General features: G+C 42.4%; 1 protein-coding gene across 12 annotated transcripts in view; it reads left to right on the top strand.

Annotated features, from left to right (window-relative positions):
* The window catches only part of TMEM212 (transmembrane protein 212), a 55,176-nt gene that overhangs the window by 24,886 nt on the left and 17,881 nt on the right, over positions 1–12,409 (top strand). For 8 of the 12 annotated variants that reach the window (XR_006718502.1, XR_006718503.1, XR_006718505.1 and 5 more), the window contains one exon: positions 3,520–3,597. Coding sequence is in view for 2 of the 12 variants with exons in the window: in XM_045502978.1 (XP_045358934.1) it covers positions 6,437–6,595 (159 nt within the window). In the remaining 10 variants the exon portion in view is untranslated. Of the gene's footprint in view, positions 1–3,519; positions 3,598–5,575; positions 6,596–10,917; positions 11,762–12,409 lie in introns of those variants that run through there. The other 4 variants (XR_006718504.1, XR_006718506.1, XM_045502978.1 and 1 more) reach the window with 2 other exon arrangements.

The raw sequence follows: 12,409 nt of genomic DNA, 5'->3' as shown, positions 1-12,409 counted from the left end.
AGAGCGATTTGGCTTTACGTTCCTTCAATCCTTTCCCTTCTTGGCCTCTGCTGTGTTGGTTGACAAGTTTTAATTATTTTATGACACAGTCACCAGGGCTGGGCTAAGATCACCAATTTGTTACTCAAAGGCTGTTAATTATCCAGCTGGCGGATGCTGGCTCAGGGCTGCCTATTGGTGTGCCAGGAGGGCAAAGTGAGGCCTCCAGAGAGGAACTCTAGGTGAAATCTCTCCAGCAAAAATCCAATTGGCCAATAGACAGTGTGCAGTGCTTGGTTTGTCCCCTTCGCTTATACCAGACACAAGTGGATCTAGCTGGTGGTTCCCAGCCCTCAAGGAGATAGCATTTTTACTGATAAAGGCTTCTTAGAGACAGGCATTTGGGCCACGCAGGCAGTTTAGCTCCCTTGGGATTTCTTTCAAGTCACGGCATCTTAGATATGGAAGGAATCTTAAAAATTATCTAGTCTAACCTCCACATGTTGCCGAGAAGGACATCAAGATGGTGAGAGGTTTTGATTTACTCAAGGTCACACAGCCGTGGTCTTTCCCTACTGCATTATGCTGCTCCCCCATCTTATTCATTTGTTTTAGCCTCCACCCTTGGCCAGCCATTCAGGAACAATGCGTGCAACAGCCATCATCTCCACACTAAGGGCAAGAGCCCCCACGTGAAGCACTGAAAGATGGAAAACAAGGCACAGCAATGCTCTAGACAGAAATTCGGATTTCTACTTCAGTACATAGAAATGAAACTTTGGTTTCAGTTTTCCCCTTTGTTCTAATTTTATAAAATGAAATAACGAAGAATCTCTCGCTCCCTCCCTCCCTCTCTCTCTTTCTCTAACTGGGAGTAGAATCAGCAGTTCTAAGACTGTCTCCTCTGTGTATACACAGCATCATCTCCCTTCCTATTATGTTCTTGGTTTGAGTACAGCCCTGGTATACAGCTTTGGTATACTTCATGGTTCAATTTTCACATATGCATGTATGTTTTACAAGATGTAGTACATCTGTAAACTGACCTGGTAGTGAAGAACAAAAATTACCAGCTTCGGAGTCAAGCATCCCCAGATTCAAAGCCAGGATTCAGTGCTGATTGGTTGTGTCACCTTTGTTATTTAATACCTCAGAACCTCAGCTTTGTCATCTGTAAAATGGGAAAAACAATGACAACGGTAGTGAAGCCATCCTCACTGTTCCTCCCTCTCTTTTGCTTATTGCATGGATATAATTGGATCCAAACGTGGGTTTAGTTTCTCACAGAGCAATTTGGTTCTTTCCTTTTTCAAAAATGCCGAGAGAAGGAACTAAATGAGTATACATTTCCTGTCTAAGAGGATTTCAAGGTCTGTCCCTGAAATCAACTTAAAAACAAGCATAATCTGAGAACATTTCAGGTTGCATAGAGTTCCTTCTCTCTCATTCTGCTCCTTTGCCCTTTCTCTCTATTTATTTCCCTTTTGTCCACCCTACAAATATCTTTTGTAAAATGTACATGAATGGCCCGTGGTTTCCATCGGTCCTCTGTCCTGGAATCAACTCTGTCCAGACCCAGGCTTTGGATCTGTGAGTGACGCAAGAAGCTGTTTTTGGCTTCGGGAGTGTTTTCCTCTATGTTCTGACTCCCCTCTTGTTGTCCTTCTTTCCTCTCCATCTTCTCTCCACCTCTCTTCCCCAGACACCCCCACTGTTTCTCTCTTCCTGTTTTCTTAGTTTCTTCCCCGCTCCTTGGTGGCCAAAGCACCAATCAATCACAGCCGCTGCCACAATCTCAGTTCTATCTATGGCTCCTCTGTCTCCATGATTAAACAAGATAGGAGCAGCCTTTCCAAGGACAGACCATCTCCACAGTAGCCTGTGGGAGGCTGCCTGGCGAGGTCAGGCCTGCCAATAAGAGCATTTCCTTGCAGCTGCAAGGCTCGGGAGAGCAAACTGACAGCGAGCTGCACAAGTTTGCTGCGACACACTTAAGTTGTTTTGCTCTGCAAAAACATGGGAAAATTCTGATAAATTCCAGATGATTTCAAAACACATTCGGGGGTCAGATATACAAAAGGCAGATAAAATCTAAATTAGGTAAGTACATTTGGGTCCATTTGGGTCCAAACATCTTGCAGATTGGAAGGCTTTAAATTTGACAATTCCCAGTTAGGGATGATAAAAATTGAACTTTGCTCTCCTTAAACCCCAAGCCATTATGAGAAGAGAGGGTTCACTCAAAGTTGAAGTCAAATGGTGAGTAAAAAGCAGAAGCAAATGAATGATCATTAGGAAGGTTTTTATGCTGTTAAGACACTTGAATAGCTGGAAAGACAAAAGAGTATATAGAAGATACTCATCACTGGGTCCGCATGAGCGATATATCTTCACAGTGTAAGCTAACATACCTGTTCCATTGTCCCTGTTCTGTGAAGACGGGCTCCATGTTGGTGTTGAAGGCAGGCAGTGGATTTTTCCTTACTGTCCTTATACTGTAGCCTGCATTCATCAATACTGTCAAGGATTATTGAGCCAGTTGTAGCCATATGTCTGAATAAAAGTTAGACCTTTCATTTTACGCAGTTAATAAATTTGCTTTTTTTTTTTTTCCTCACCGTTCAATTTAAAATGTTTGTACCTATAGAAAAGCTGAAAAAAGCATAAGAAACACTAAACTAGTTTCACCAATGGGACATTCTTTTATATAAGTATCATGCCATTCATACTCCCAAGATACTCAGCATGGATACACTGCTATCCAATATTAAATGCATATTTAAATGTTTCCAATTGTCTCAGAAATATTTTATTACCTTTCATGACATGGACATTTTTGAAGAGTCCAGGCTACTGCTTCGTAAATGTGCCCGTAACCCGAATTTGTCTGATTGTTTCTTTGTGATTAGATCCAGGCCAAACATTTTTGCCCAAAACACTATTCAGGTGACAGTGTAGACTTCCATTGCATCATATCAGGAGGCACTGATGTCAATTTCTCCTGGTATTGGTGATACAAAGTTTGATCACTTGGTTAAGGTGGTGACCGCCATATTTTCCACTGTAAAAGTATCCTTTTCCATTGTGCTTGAATCCCAAGCACAAGGGGAGTAGCAGAGTGTTAATTTTCTAATTTTGTCATTCCTTTTGTATATATTAGATGGAATCCTTAGTATCAAACTCGGGTCTTTCTGATGTCAAAGTTCATGCTCTTTCTGCTACAGGAGCTACCTCTCCAATATGTAAACAAATGAAGCTAATCATCTGAAGCTGCTGGGACAATAAAGCATTTTAATTTCATCTCTTGTTTAGAGGTCTGTTTTCTTTTACCTTGACAAAAACAGTCCCCTTTCTGTAACTTTGAGACCCACTTAAAAAAAAAAAACAGAACAAGATGCATGCAGAGCTATTTCTAGGGTTCACACGTAAAGAGGTAGAGAGTGTCCAAATCAGCTTCTCTCCTTCAGCATTGCTGACATTATCCCACCCTTTGGGGGGGGATTTAGGTTACATTTCTTTCTTTCTTTCTTTCTTTTTCAGTGGCAAAGCTGGATTGAAGAGGAGTTTGGCACAACCTCTGCCATTCTTTCCTGAGCAAAGACCGCTGGATCACCCTAGGTAAGGGGGAAGGTAGGGTCTGCAAAGCAGCCTCCAAGGAGGATTGATTGCACACCCCCTTCCTGTGGTGCCAAATGGGAGGCGGGGGGCGCTGGAGGGGGACAGGAGGTTGCAGGGGCCCTGTGAGCCTTGCTGGCTGCAGACACCGGGAACACAGAAGACATGGCCCATCTGAGAGGAATCCCTGGTCACAAGCAGAATTACACTCTCTCCTTTCCAATTAGCTGCCTTCCCTGCAAGTCTCTTTGCTTTAAGGAAACTGGTGCGGGTAGATTCCTGCGGAAACGTGTGGCTGGGAAAATACACAGCGAGAAATCCCTGGTTCTACCTCTGTCCTTTTTCTTCTTCACATTAAGGGGCAACAATTCTTCTAATCACGAATAAATTCAGGTTTATAAGTCACACTGGCAGTATCAGGGTTAGCCTGACAGTGTTACAAACCCTAAAAAAGCCCCCCCAGATTAAAACAAAAACATATTCTCTTTGTTTGCCATCTTTGTACTGTTTAACATGAGTATTTCAACAGTCTTTATTTTCCAAACATGCAAACAGGGGAGAGTGATCTGACCCACAGTATATTGACATACCATGGAGCTATAACCTTGAGATAAAAAGTAAAGGAAAAAGTCAAAACAGCCCAAACCAGATACTAACACAAACAAGTGTTTCCTCAGTCCAGACCCCTTCCCTCTGTAGCAAGGGCAACACCAGGATTAGCACAGAGTGGCTAGCACTCTGTGGTTAGCACTATGTGTGGCATAGTGGAGACACTTACCTCTATGCTGGGGCAGACGCTCAGGGCCCAAGTGCACAGCTACAAGGTCCAAAGTATTAGTTCATTTGTTCAACAAATGTGTATTAAGTATCTATTCTGGGCCAGACACAATTCTAGGTGTTGGGAACATCTTACACATCTAGGGCTTGTAAAAGACTTGGAAGGCCTCTGCCCTGGTGGAACTTACCTAGTGGCATTAGGAACAAAAGAGAGAGAGAATATCCTCCCACAATGTTGACAGAAGATGGGAAATAACGGCTATTGCAGAAAGCCTGAGCTGATTTCCTGGATCCTGTACATCCAAGAAAGCCACTGCTTCAAAATCTGGGTCGCACTGTGGAATAGCTATAGAAGGCCAAAACACAGAAAGAAAAAGGCAGAGAATCAGAGAGAAGCTTCCCTCCTCACCATTCATGGAAGGATGCTTTAGGAGTTTTACCATATTGATCAGGAAGAGTCAAACCTAATGTCTGTAAGTTGATGCATAAAAGCAACAGTAATGACTGTGCCTCTGTCCCATGCTGAAAGAACCCCAAAGATGGACCACCGAACGTAATAATAGGGAGATAACTAAGCTGCTTTGCTATACAGAGCTCGGTGCTGAGAATTTTACATGTATTGGCTCATTTACTTTTTTTAATCACCACTCAGCGAGATAAACACTAATTTTATTCCCATATGAAGAAAGACCCAGAAAGTTAAGTAAATTGCCCTTGCCCAAGGACACATACCTGGCAGATAATGGATCCTAGCTCTGTCTCATACCAAAATCCGTGTTCTGAACCACTGCATTTCCATTCATAAAATTATTTTTCATCATCTCATTTAAAGGAAAGAGTATTAATATAGAACAGGAAAATTATTCAGCTATCGTCAGAAAACGGTCTGTGTTTTCAGATTATTATCTTAGAAGAAACAAACGTGTCCTATTAGTCAAAAGCAAATACGTACCACTTTCTCAAATACATGAGAAATTAAGAGATAAGCCTTTTACAATCGCTTCAATGTACATAAGCCCAACATCTAATTATTGAATTGAATTATGATTGAAGAATGATTGGAGAGTAGGGGCGTGGCGGCTGCGGTCATGGTGGTGGTTGTGAGGTGAGGCAGGCCGAGGGGGGGCTGCCTGGGGGCGGGGGTAGCCTGAGGGGGGGCAGCCCGAGGTGGGGTGGCCCGAGGGGGGGAGGGCGGGGGCTGGTGGCAGCGGCGGGTGGACTCGCGATAAAAAAAAAAAAAAAAAAATTAAGAAAAAAGAATGATCGGAGATTGGTATTTCATCCGACTAATAAGTTACTGCTCAAAGTGCATTTTACAACCGCATACACTTCCACCTTCGTCCTCTACTTGATAATTGAATTAATAATAAAACAACTAAAATGAAACTGGTTTCGAGAAAACAAGACAGAACTCCATGATGAAGCGTATGCACCTTTGGGAATGAAACCGTGTCAAAAATCTTTACCAAAACTTCAAAAGTATGGTAATAGAACTGAACTTTGAACAATGGGGAGAGGTCTTGCGTTTGCTTGAAATCATTGAAATTAAATGTAATGAAAAGTGATCAGAGTGCTTATTTTTACTTTGTTTTGTGGGAAATTGTGCTGGGAATGTGGATCTATTGTGCACAAAGGATGTTGGCTTTATGCTGGAACCACCAGGCAGGTTGAGTTGAGAAACAATTAGCTCAGTCAGCAAGCCTTTGAATCTGATTAAGCCAGGAAGTGGGCACTCCCCACGACAGGGCAGAATGAAGGGAATGGAGGCCGAAATCCAAAACAAGGAATGACTTCTCCCTCTCCCTCCCTCTCTCTCTCTCTCTCTTTCTCTTTCTCTCAGGAAACTAGTATTAGAATTAATTGTATCAAATTTATGTCAAGGATTACTTCATTACAATTCACTATCTTTGGTGAAACAAATGCAAGCTTGTTTCCAAGTAGATCAACAGTCCACATGCGTCATGGCTACTGTCTCCAAGAAACTTCTGTTTACTGAGGCCTGACATACCCTTATGTTTTGGTAACAAAATATCTTTGAGATCCAGGACCCAAGTCACAGAGGAAGATGCAGAGCCTATCCCAGGCTGCTGGCCGAATTCTCATTTCTCTGGGGACTCTCAGTGTATTCTCTGGAGTTATCGCTTTCTTCCCTGTCTTTTCTTACAAGCTTTGGTTCACAGGATGGAATGTCTGGATTGCTTGCCCCATCTGGAATGGAGCTTTGGTAGGAAAATATTTTATTACATATATTGAGAGAGTATAGAAAGAAGGGAGGGAAGGAAGAAAAAGAATGATGTGTCTTTTTGGGGGTGTTCCTGGGTGGCTCAGTCAGTTAGTTGAGTGTCCGACTCCGGCTCAGGTCTTGATGTCATGGTCACTAGTTCAAGAGCCCCACATGGGGCTCTGTGCTGACAGCTTGGAGCCTGGAACCTGCTTCAGATTCTGCGTCTCCCTCTCTCTCTGCCCCTCCCCCACTCATGCTCTGTCTTTCTCTCTCAAAAAATAGACATTAAAGGGGTGCCTGGGTGGCTTGGTCAGTTAAGTGTCTGACTTCGGCTCAGGTCATGATCTCACAGTCCGTGAGTTCGAGCCCCGTGTCGGGCTCTGTGCTGACCGCTCAGGGCCTGGAGCCTGTTTCGGATTCTGTGTCTCCCTCTCTCTCTGCCCCTCCCCTGTTCATGCTCTGTGTCTCTCTGTCTCAAAAATAAATAAATGTTAAAAAAAAATTTTTTTTTTAAATAGACATTAAAATAATTAATTAATTAATTTCAAAAAAAAAAGAATGACATGTCCTGTTTAAGTTTTGCAACAATACAAAGAAGTCAAAATTCTACAGAAAATTAGATGACTGTAGAACATATATTTCTATTAGTTGTATAATGAAATGCTGTTCAAGAAATTCTTAAAAAGTTGTTTTAATCTTCTCACCTTGGTTTTCTGAGAAATTGGAATCTATCTTTTGAAATTTGAATTTTATTGTTTTAAGTTTTTTTTTTTTTTTTTAATAATCTCTACCCTCAACGTGGGGCTTAAACTCACATCCCTGAGATCAAGAGTCACATGCTCTCATGACTGAACCAACCAGGTGCCACTAAAATTTAAATTTTAGAAAAAGAAATATGTAAACCATAAAAAATAATGTAAAAAAAAATGGAGAACCGAGTAAAATAATCTTCAGATGAATGCTTTCACTAGAAACACTCAGGTGTATTGACATGATCCAAGGATTTGCAAGCCCCAAACCTTAGTTCTCCCACATTTTTCTATTTTTTTTTTCAACGTTTATTTTTATTTTTGGGACAGAGAGAGACAGAGCATGAACGGAGGAGGGGCAGAGAGAGAGAGAGACACAGAATCCGAAGCAGGCTCCAGGCTCTGAGCCATCAGCCCAGAGCCCGACGCGGGGCTCGAACTCACGGACCGCGAGATCGTGACCTGGCTGAAGTCGGACACTTAACCGACTGCGCCACCCAGGCGCCCCAGTTCTCCCACATTTTTCTTTGCACGCAACTGTTTGAACTGCAAATAATTCAAGAATTGGGGTGATGTACTTCACTAACTTCACAGTTCATTAGCAAGTGTGCATGTGCCAAATATAAGTAGGCACCAAGTAGCTCTCCATGTCTATTTACTGAATGACTGTACAAAGGAAGGATTAGACCGGTACCCCAGCCCGAGAAATGAACACATCTAGCCTTGTGAGTAGGTGTCTTCCATGGCGGTATGATTTAAGAGGAGTTACAGAGGCTTGCAACAAATCCTTCTCTCATTGTTTCCTGTGATGCATGACATTCACCATAGAAGACTAGACAATTAGACTTTAAAGCCTTTTGATCTGAAGGAGTTTTCTATTAAAATGTAGCCAGTCTTGGGAGAGGCAACACTTTAAATCTTAAAAAATCTAACTTTAACTAAGATATCACCTAAAAGCAAGACCCTATAAAATATCATTTTAATCTATTTATTAAGTAAATATGTATTGATAACCTACTACATGCTTGAGTTAACAATGGGGGAGAAAAAAAACAAACAAACAAGGTCTCAATTTTTAAAAACTCCATCTAGTGGGACTTAAGGATGGTGAGTAGATGGGAGAAAGCCAAATGGTGCGAGTGTGGGACTGAACAAGGAAACACTTTGATGATGTTTTCCTTTTTTCTTTTCTCTTCTTAATTTTTTAAATGTTCATTTATTTATTTTGAGAAAGAGAGAGCAAGTGGGGGGAGGGGCAGAGAGGGAGGGTGAGAGAGAATCCCAAGCAGGCTTTGCACCCTTAGCACAGAGCCTGATTGCAGGGCTCAAGCCCACAAACAGTGAGATCATGACCTGAGCCAAAATCAAGAGTCAGACGCTTAACCGACTGAGACACCCAGGCATCCCCTCTTTTCTTTTTTAATACATTCTTTTACATCTACCTCCCAGTCTTGCCGGTCTGCTCTTTTCCCCCATCTCCTACCTGAAACCATATGTTCATTCAAAGAAACAGTTATTAAACATTTACCAGAATGCAAAACTGACAGTGACGTTTATTCAAGCAGCTTCCACACTTTTTGTTGATGACCCAGAGTAAGAAAAACATTTTACATCCAGGACCTAGAATGTACATAGTTACATGTATATAGTTCTCTCTAGATAAGTAGTTAGATTTTGATACATATATAGACCATAGAACAAACAGCTTCAAAAAAAAAAAACAATATTTTACCTTCTGTGTAAAATGAATTGATATTTTCTATTCTATTAATTTTTTTTTAATTCTGACTACAGAACTGACCCAGTGTTTAATAAAACCATAATTATAGTCCAACTCTGTATTCCTTTCTTGTAATTCTTTGCCTATCCCTGCAGCCTATCGTAGAACATTCAGCAGACACTGAGAGTTGATTAGGATCACAAATTATTGAATATAGATTTGCTCTATGCCAATATCTGTTTTATCAGTTACTCCCAGAGAAATGACAAGGTCTGTCTCCAGCATACAGCTAGTTGGTGGCTATTTGATTTTGAGACCAATGGCATAGGGAATTGGAATCCGAAAGGTAGGATTTGGGGAGACGGAGCCTATGTTCAAGTCCTGATTCTGACATTCCTGGTATATGGTCAAGAGCAGGACCCTCACTCAGCCAGTTATACACTGCTTTACCTATACCATGAGGAATTTTGTAGGTAAAGAGAGTCCATGCAGAGCTGTCTAACCCTAAGATGCTCAGTGAGAATGGCCAAATTTGAACAAAGATTGTGTAATAAAGAGCTTCCCCAGTTTTGAAGCTCTACACACATGCTAGTTAATACCATGCCTTTGGTCTGTGCTGTGAGCGAGGAAAATTTCTACCCTCCAGGTGCTGGGAGGGTACCCTTCACATGGGGAATTCATTTCCTGATTTCAGGGGGACAGAGGAATGTTCTGGCACCAGTTGCTTAAGTAACTTTAATTCAAAGTAATCAATACACCAAAGTGGCGTATTTGGGGGCTGCCTGCCCTGAATCCCATCCATGCCCAATATCTGTCCAAACGCTTTGATCCTAACCTCTTGCTGCCTGCTCACTTCCCCATTCCATTCCCTGCCGAGTGGCTGAATTCCCCATCCTGTTAGCTTTGGGACCTCATCTCCTACCACTCTTCCCTTAGCTCATTCCATTCCCTTAGTCATCACACTGGCTCCTTGTTGTTTTCAAATATTCCAAGGTGTGTTTTGGCCTCAGGGCCTTTGCACTATCTGTTCTCTGACTGGAGCTTCCTCCCACACAAGGCTTATTCTCTAACTTCCTTTTAATTCTTTGAAGAAATAACACTTTCTCATCGATGCCTTCCTTCATTACCCTCATTTCCCTATTTAAAATTGTAAATCTCAGGGTGCCTGGGCGGCTCAGTCAGTTAAGCATCAGACCCTTGATTTTGGCTCAGGTCATGATCTTATGGTTCTTGAGATCTAGACCGGCATTGGGCCCTGCCCTGACATCGCAGAACCTGCTTGGGATTCTTTCTCTCCCTCTCTCTCTCTCTCTGCCCCTCCCCTGCTTGCTTCTTCACTCTGTCTCCCTCAAAATAAATAAATAAAACTTTAAAAATAAATAAATAAAATAAAATTGTAAGTCTCTCCCACAAGTGGCATCCCCAGTCTCTCATTCCCCACTCTATTCTTTTCCCGATGGTCCTTATCACCATCTAATATACTACATAATGTACTTATTTATTGTTTGTTAATACCCCTCCCAACAAAATGTATATTGTACAACGGTGGGGATTTTTTGTTTTCTATTTTGTTTACTGCTGTGCCTCCAGCACTTGGAACAGAATGAGTCACATACTAGGTGTTCCATAAATACTGTTTGATAAATATGGTTGAATAAGGGAATGAGTCCGTGCTCAGGTGGTACAAAATGCATCATATCATTGAACTCTCATTAGGTTGCAAGGACTAAAAGTCAAGCCAGTATTCACACTAAAGCAGGACAAAATCGTCATGAAAAGGAAAGCAATAAGAGTGCTCACTCTTTCAGTAATGTCTAAGTTTGGAACAATGTGATTTTTTTTTCTTTTTCTAGTGAGTTTCCTAGTGAAGCACAGCTCTGTCTGATCGGGGTCAACTACAAAAGGTCTCTGACTCGTGCCACAACTTTCCTTCCTTCCCACTTCTCAATGTGCCTGAAGAGTGAATCTTCCTTTGGTGGAAAGACAATGTGTGCATTTCAATCCTATTGACATTTCCTTTTGCAAATGACTCCATATCCCTTCGGAGACTTAGAAAACATAGATTTTTACAAGCGGAACGGAACTTTGCATTTGTTCAGTGCCTTCATTTGAGACTTTCTGAATTCTTCAAAGTATCGGTCCTCAGAACTCTCCTCACTCTACTCTGATAGCCACATGAGAAGCAGTTTTCCTAGGATTTCTGAACTAGGTTATTTAAAGGCCATCAGCTGCCAGAAAGTATGCAGCAAGATCACAGTGCCTGATGGACCGGGCTCTACCTGAATCCCGGAAAACGTGGCTTGGCACCCTCCAGTGACTTAGTTAATGGCAAACAACAGTGCTGTATCCAGAAGCCTACCTGGAGACAGGCACTTGGGGAAAGGTGGGCAAGACGTCCCGTGCAGGTCCCAGTTTCCTCCTCTGTCAGAGAAGGGACTTGATTGTACCATCATCACTCAAGCCTCTTATGGGTTCAGTGGTCCTGAGATTTCCAAACACCTGATGGCCAATTTCCGCTTAGATATCCTAAACTTCTGTAAGCCCGGCTTGTTCCCCAAAAACCAGCTCACCACCAAAGGCAGTGATTTCTTCTCCAGACTTTCCTGGCTTCGAACTCGATTTCAAACCCTAGAGTGACTTTTGATTTCAACCCTTCCCTCCAAACTAGTGCTTCTTAAACTGTAATGTGCATATGAATCACCTGGGGATTCATGCCTAGAGTGACTTTTGATTTCAACCCTTCCCTCCAAACTAGTGCTTCTTAAACTGTAATGTGCATATGAATCACCTGGGGATCTTGTTAAAATGTACATTCCGATTCAGGAAATCTGGGGTGAGGCCAGGCGCCTGGGTGGCTCAGTCGGCTCAGGTCATGATCTCATAGTTAGAGGGTTCAAGCCCCATTTTGGGTTCTGCGCTGTGCTTGGAATTCTCTCTCTCTCCCTCTCTGCCCCTCCCCTGCTCGTGCTCCCTCTCCCTCTCTCTCTCTCTCTCTCTCTGTCTCTCTCTCTCAAAATAAATAAATAAACATTTTTTAAATTTTATTTACAAAATCTGGTTGAGGCCTGAGACTCTGCCTGTCTCACAAGTTTCCAAGTGATGCCGATGCTGCTGGTCCTAAGACCACTCTGACAACAGTGCCCTAAACCAACCCACCCTCAGCCTCACTCCTACCCCACCGTATCCAGTCAGTTGCTAGCTAACCTTTATTTTTCCCGTGAGGCATATCCTTATCCATTCTTTCCTCTCATGCTCACTGGGCACCACCTCCCCCTCAACTCCTTACCACTTCCCACCCCCACCCAGGTTTCATGCCTACATGACTTTGATAGCCAAACTGTGGGA

The sequence above is a fragment of the Leopardus geoffroyi genome, chromosome C2, assembly GCF_018350155.1.
Source record: "Leopardus geoffroyi isolate Oge1 chromosome C2, O.geoffroyi_Oge1_pat1.0, whole genome shotgun sequence".
In the NCBI taxonomy this organism is placed as follows: Eukaryota; Metazoa; Chordata; class Mammalia; order Carnivora; family Felidae; genus Leopardus; species Leopardus geoffroyi.
This window is presented reverse-complemented; position numbering and strand designations above follow the sequence as displayed.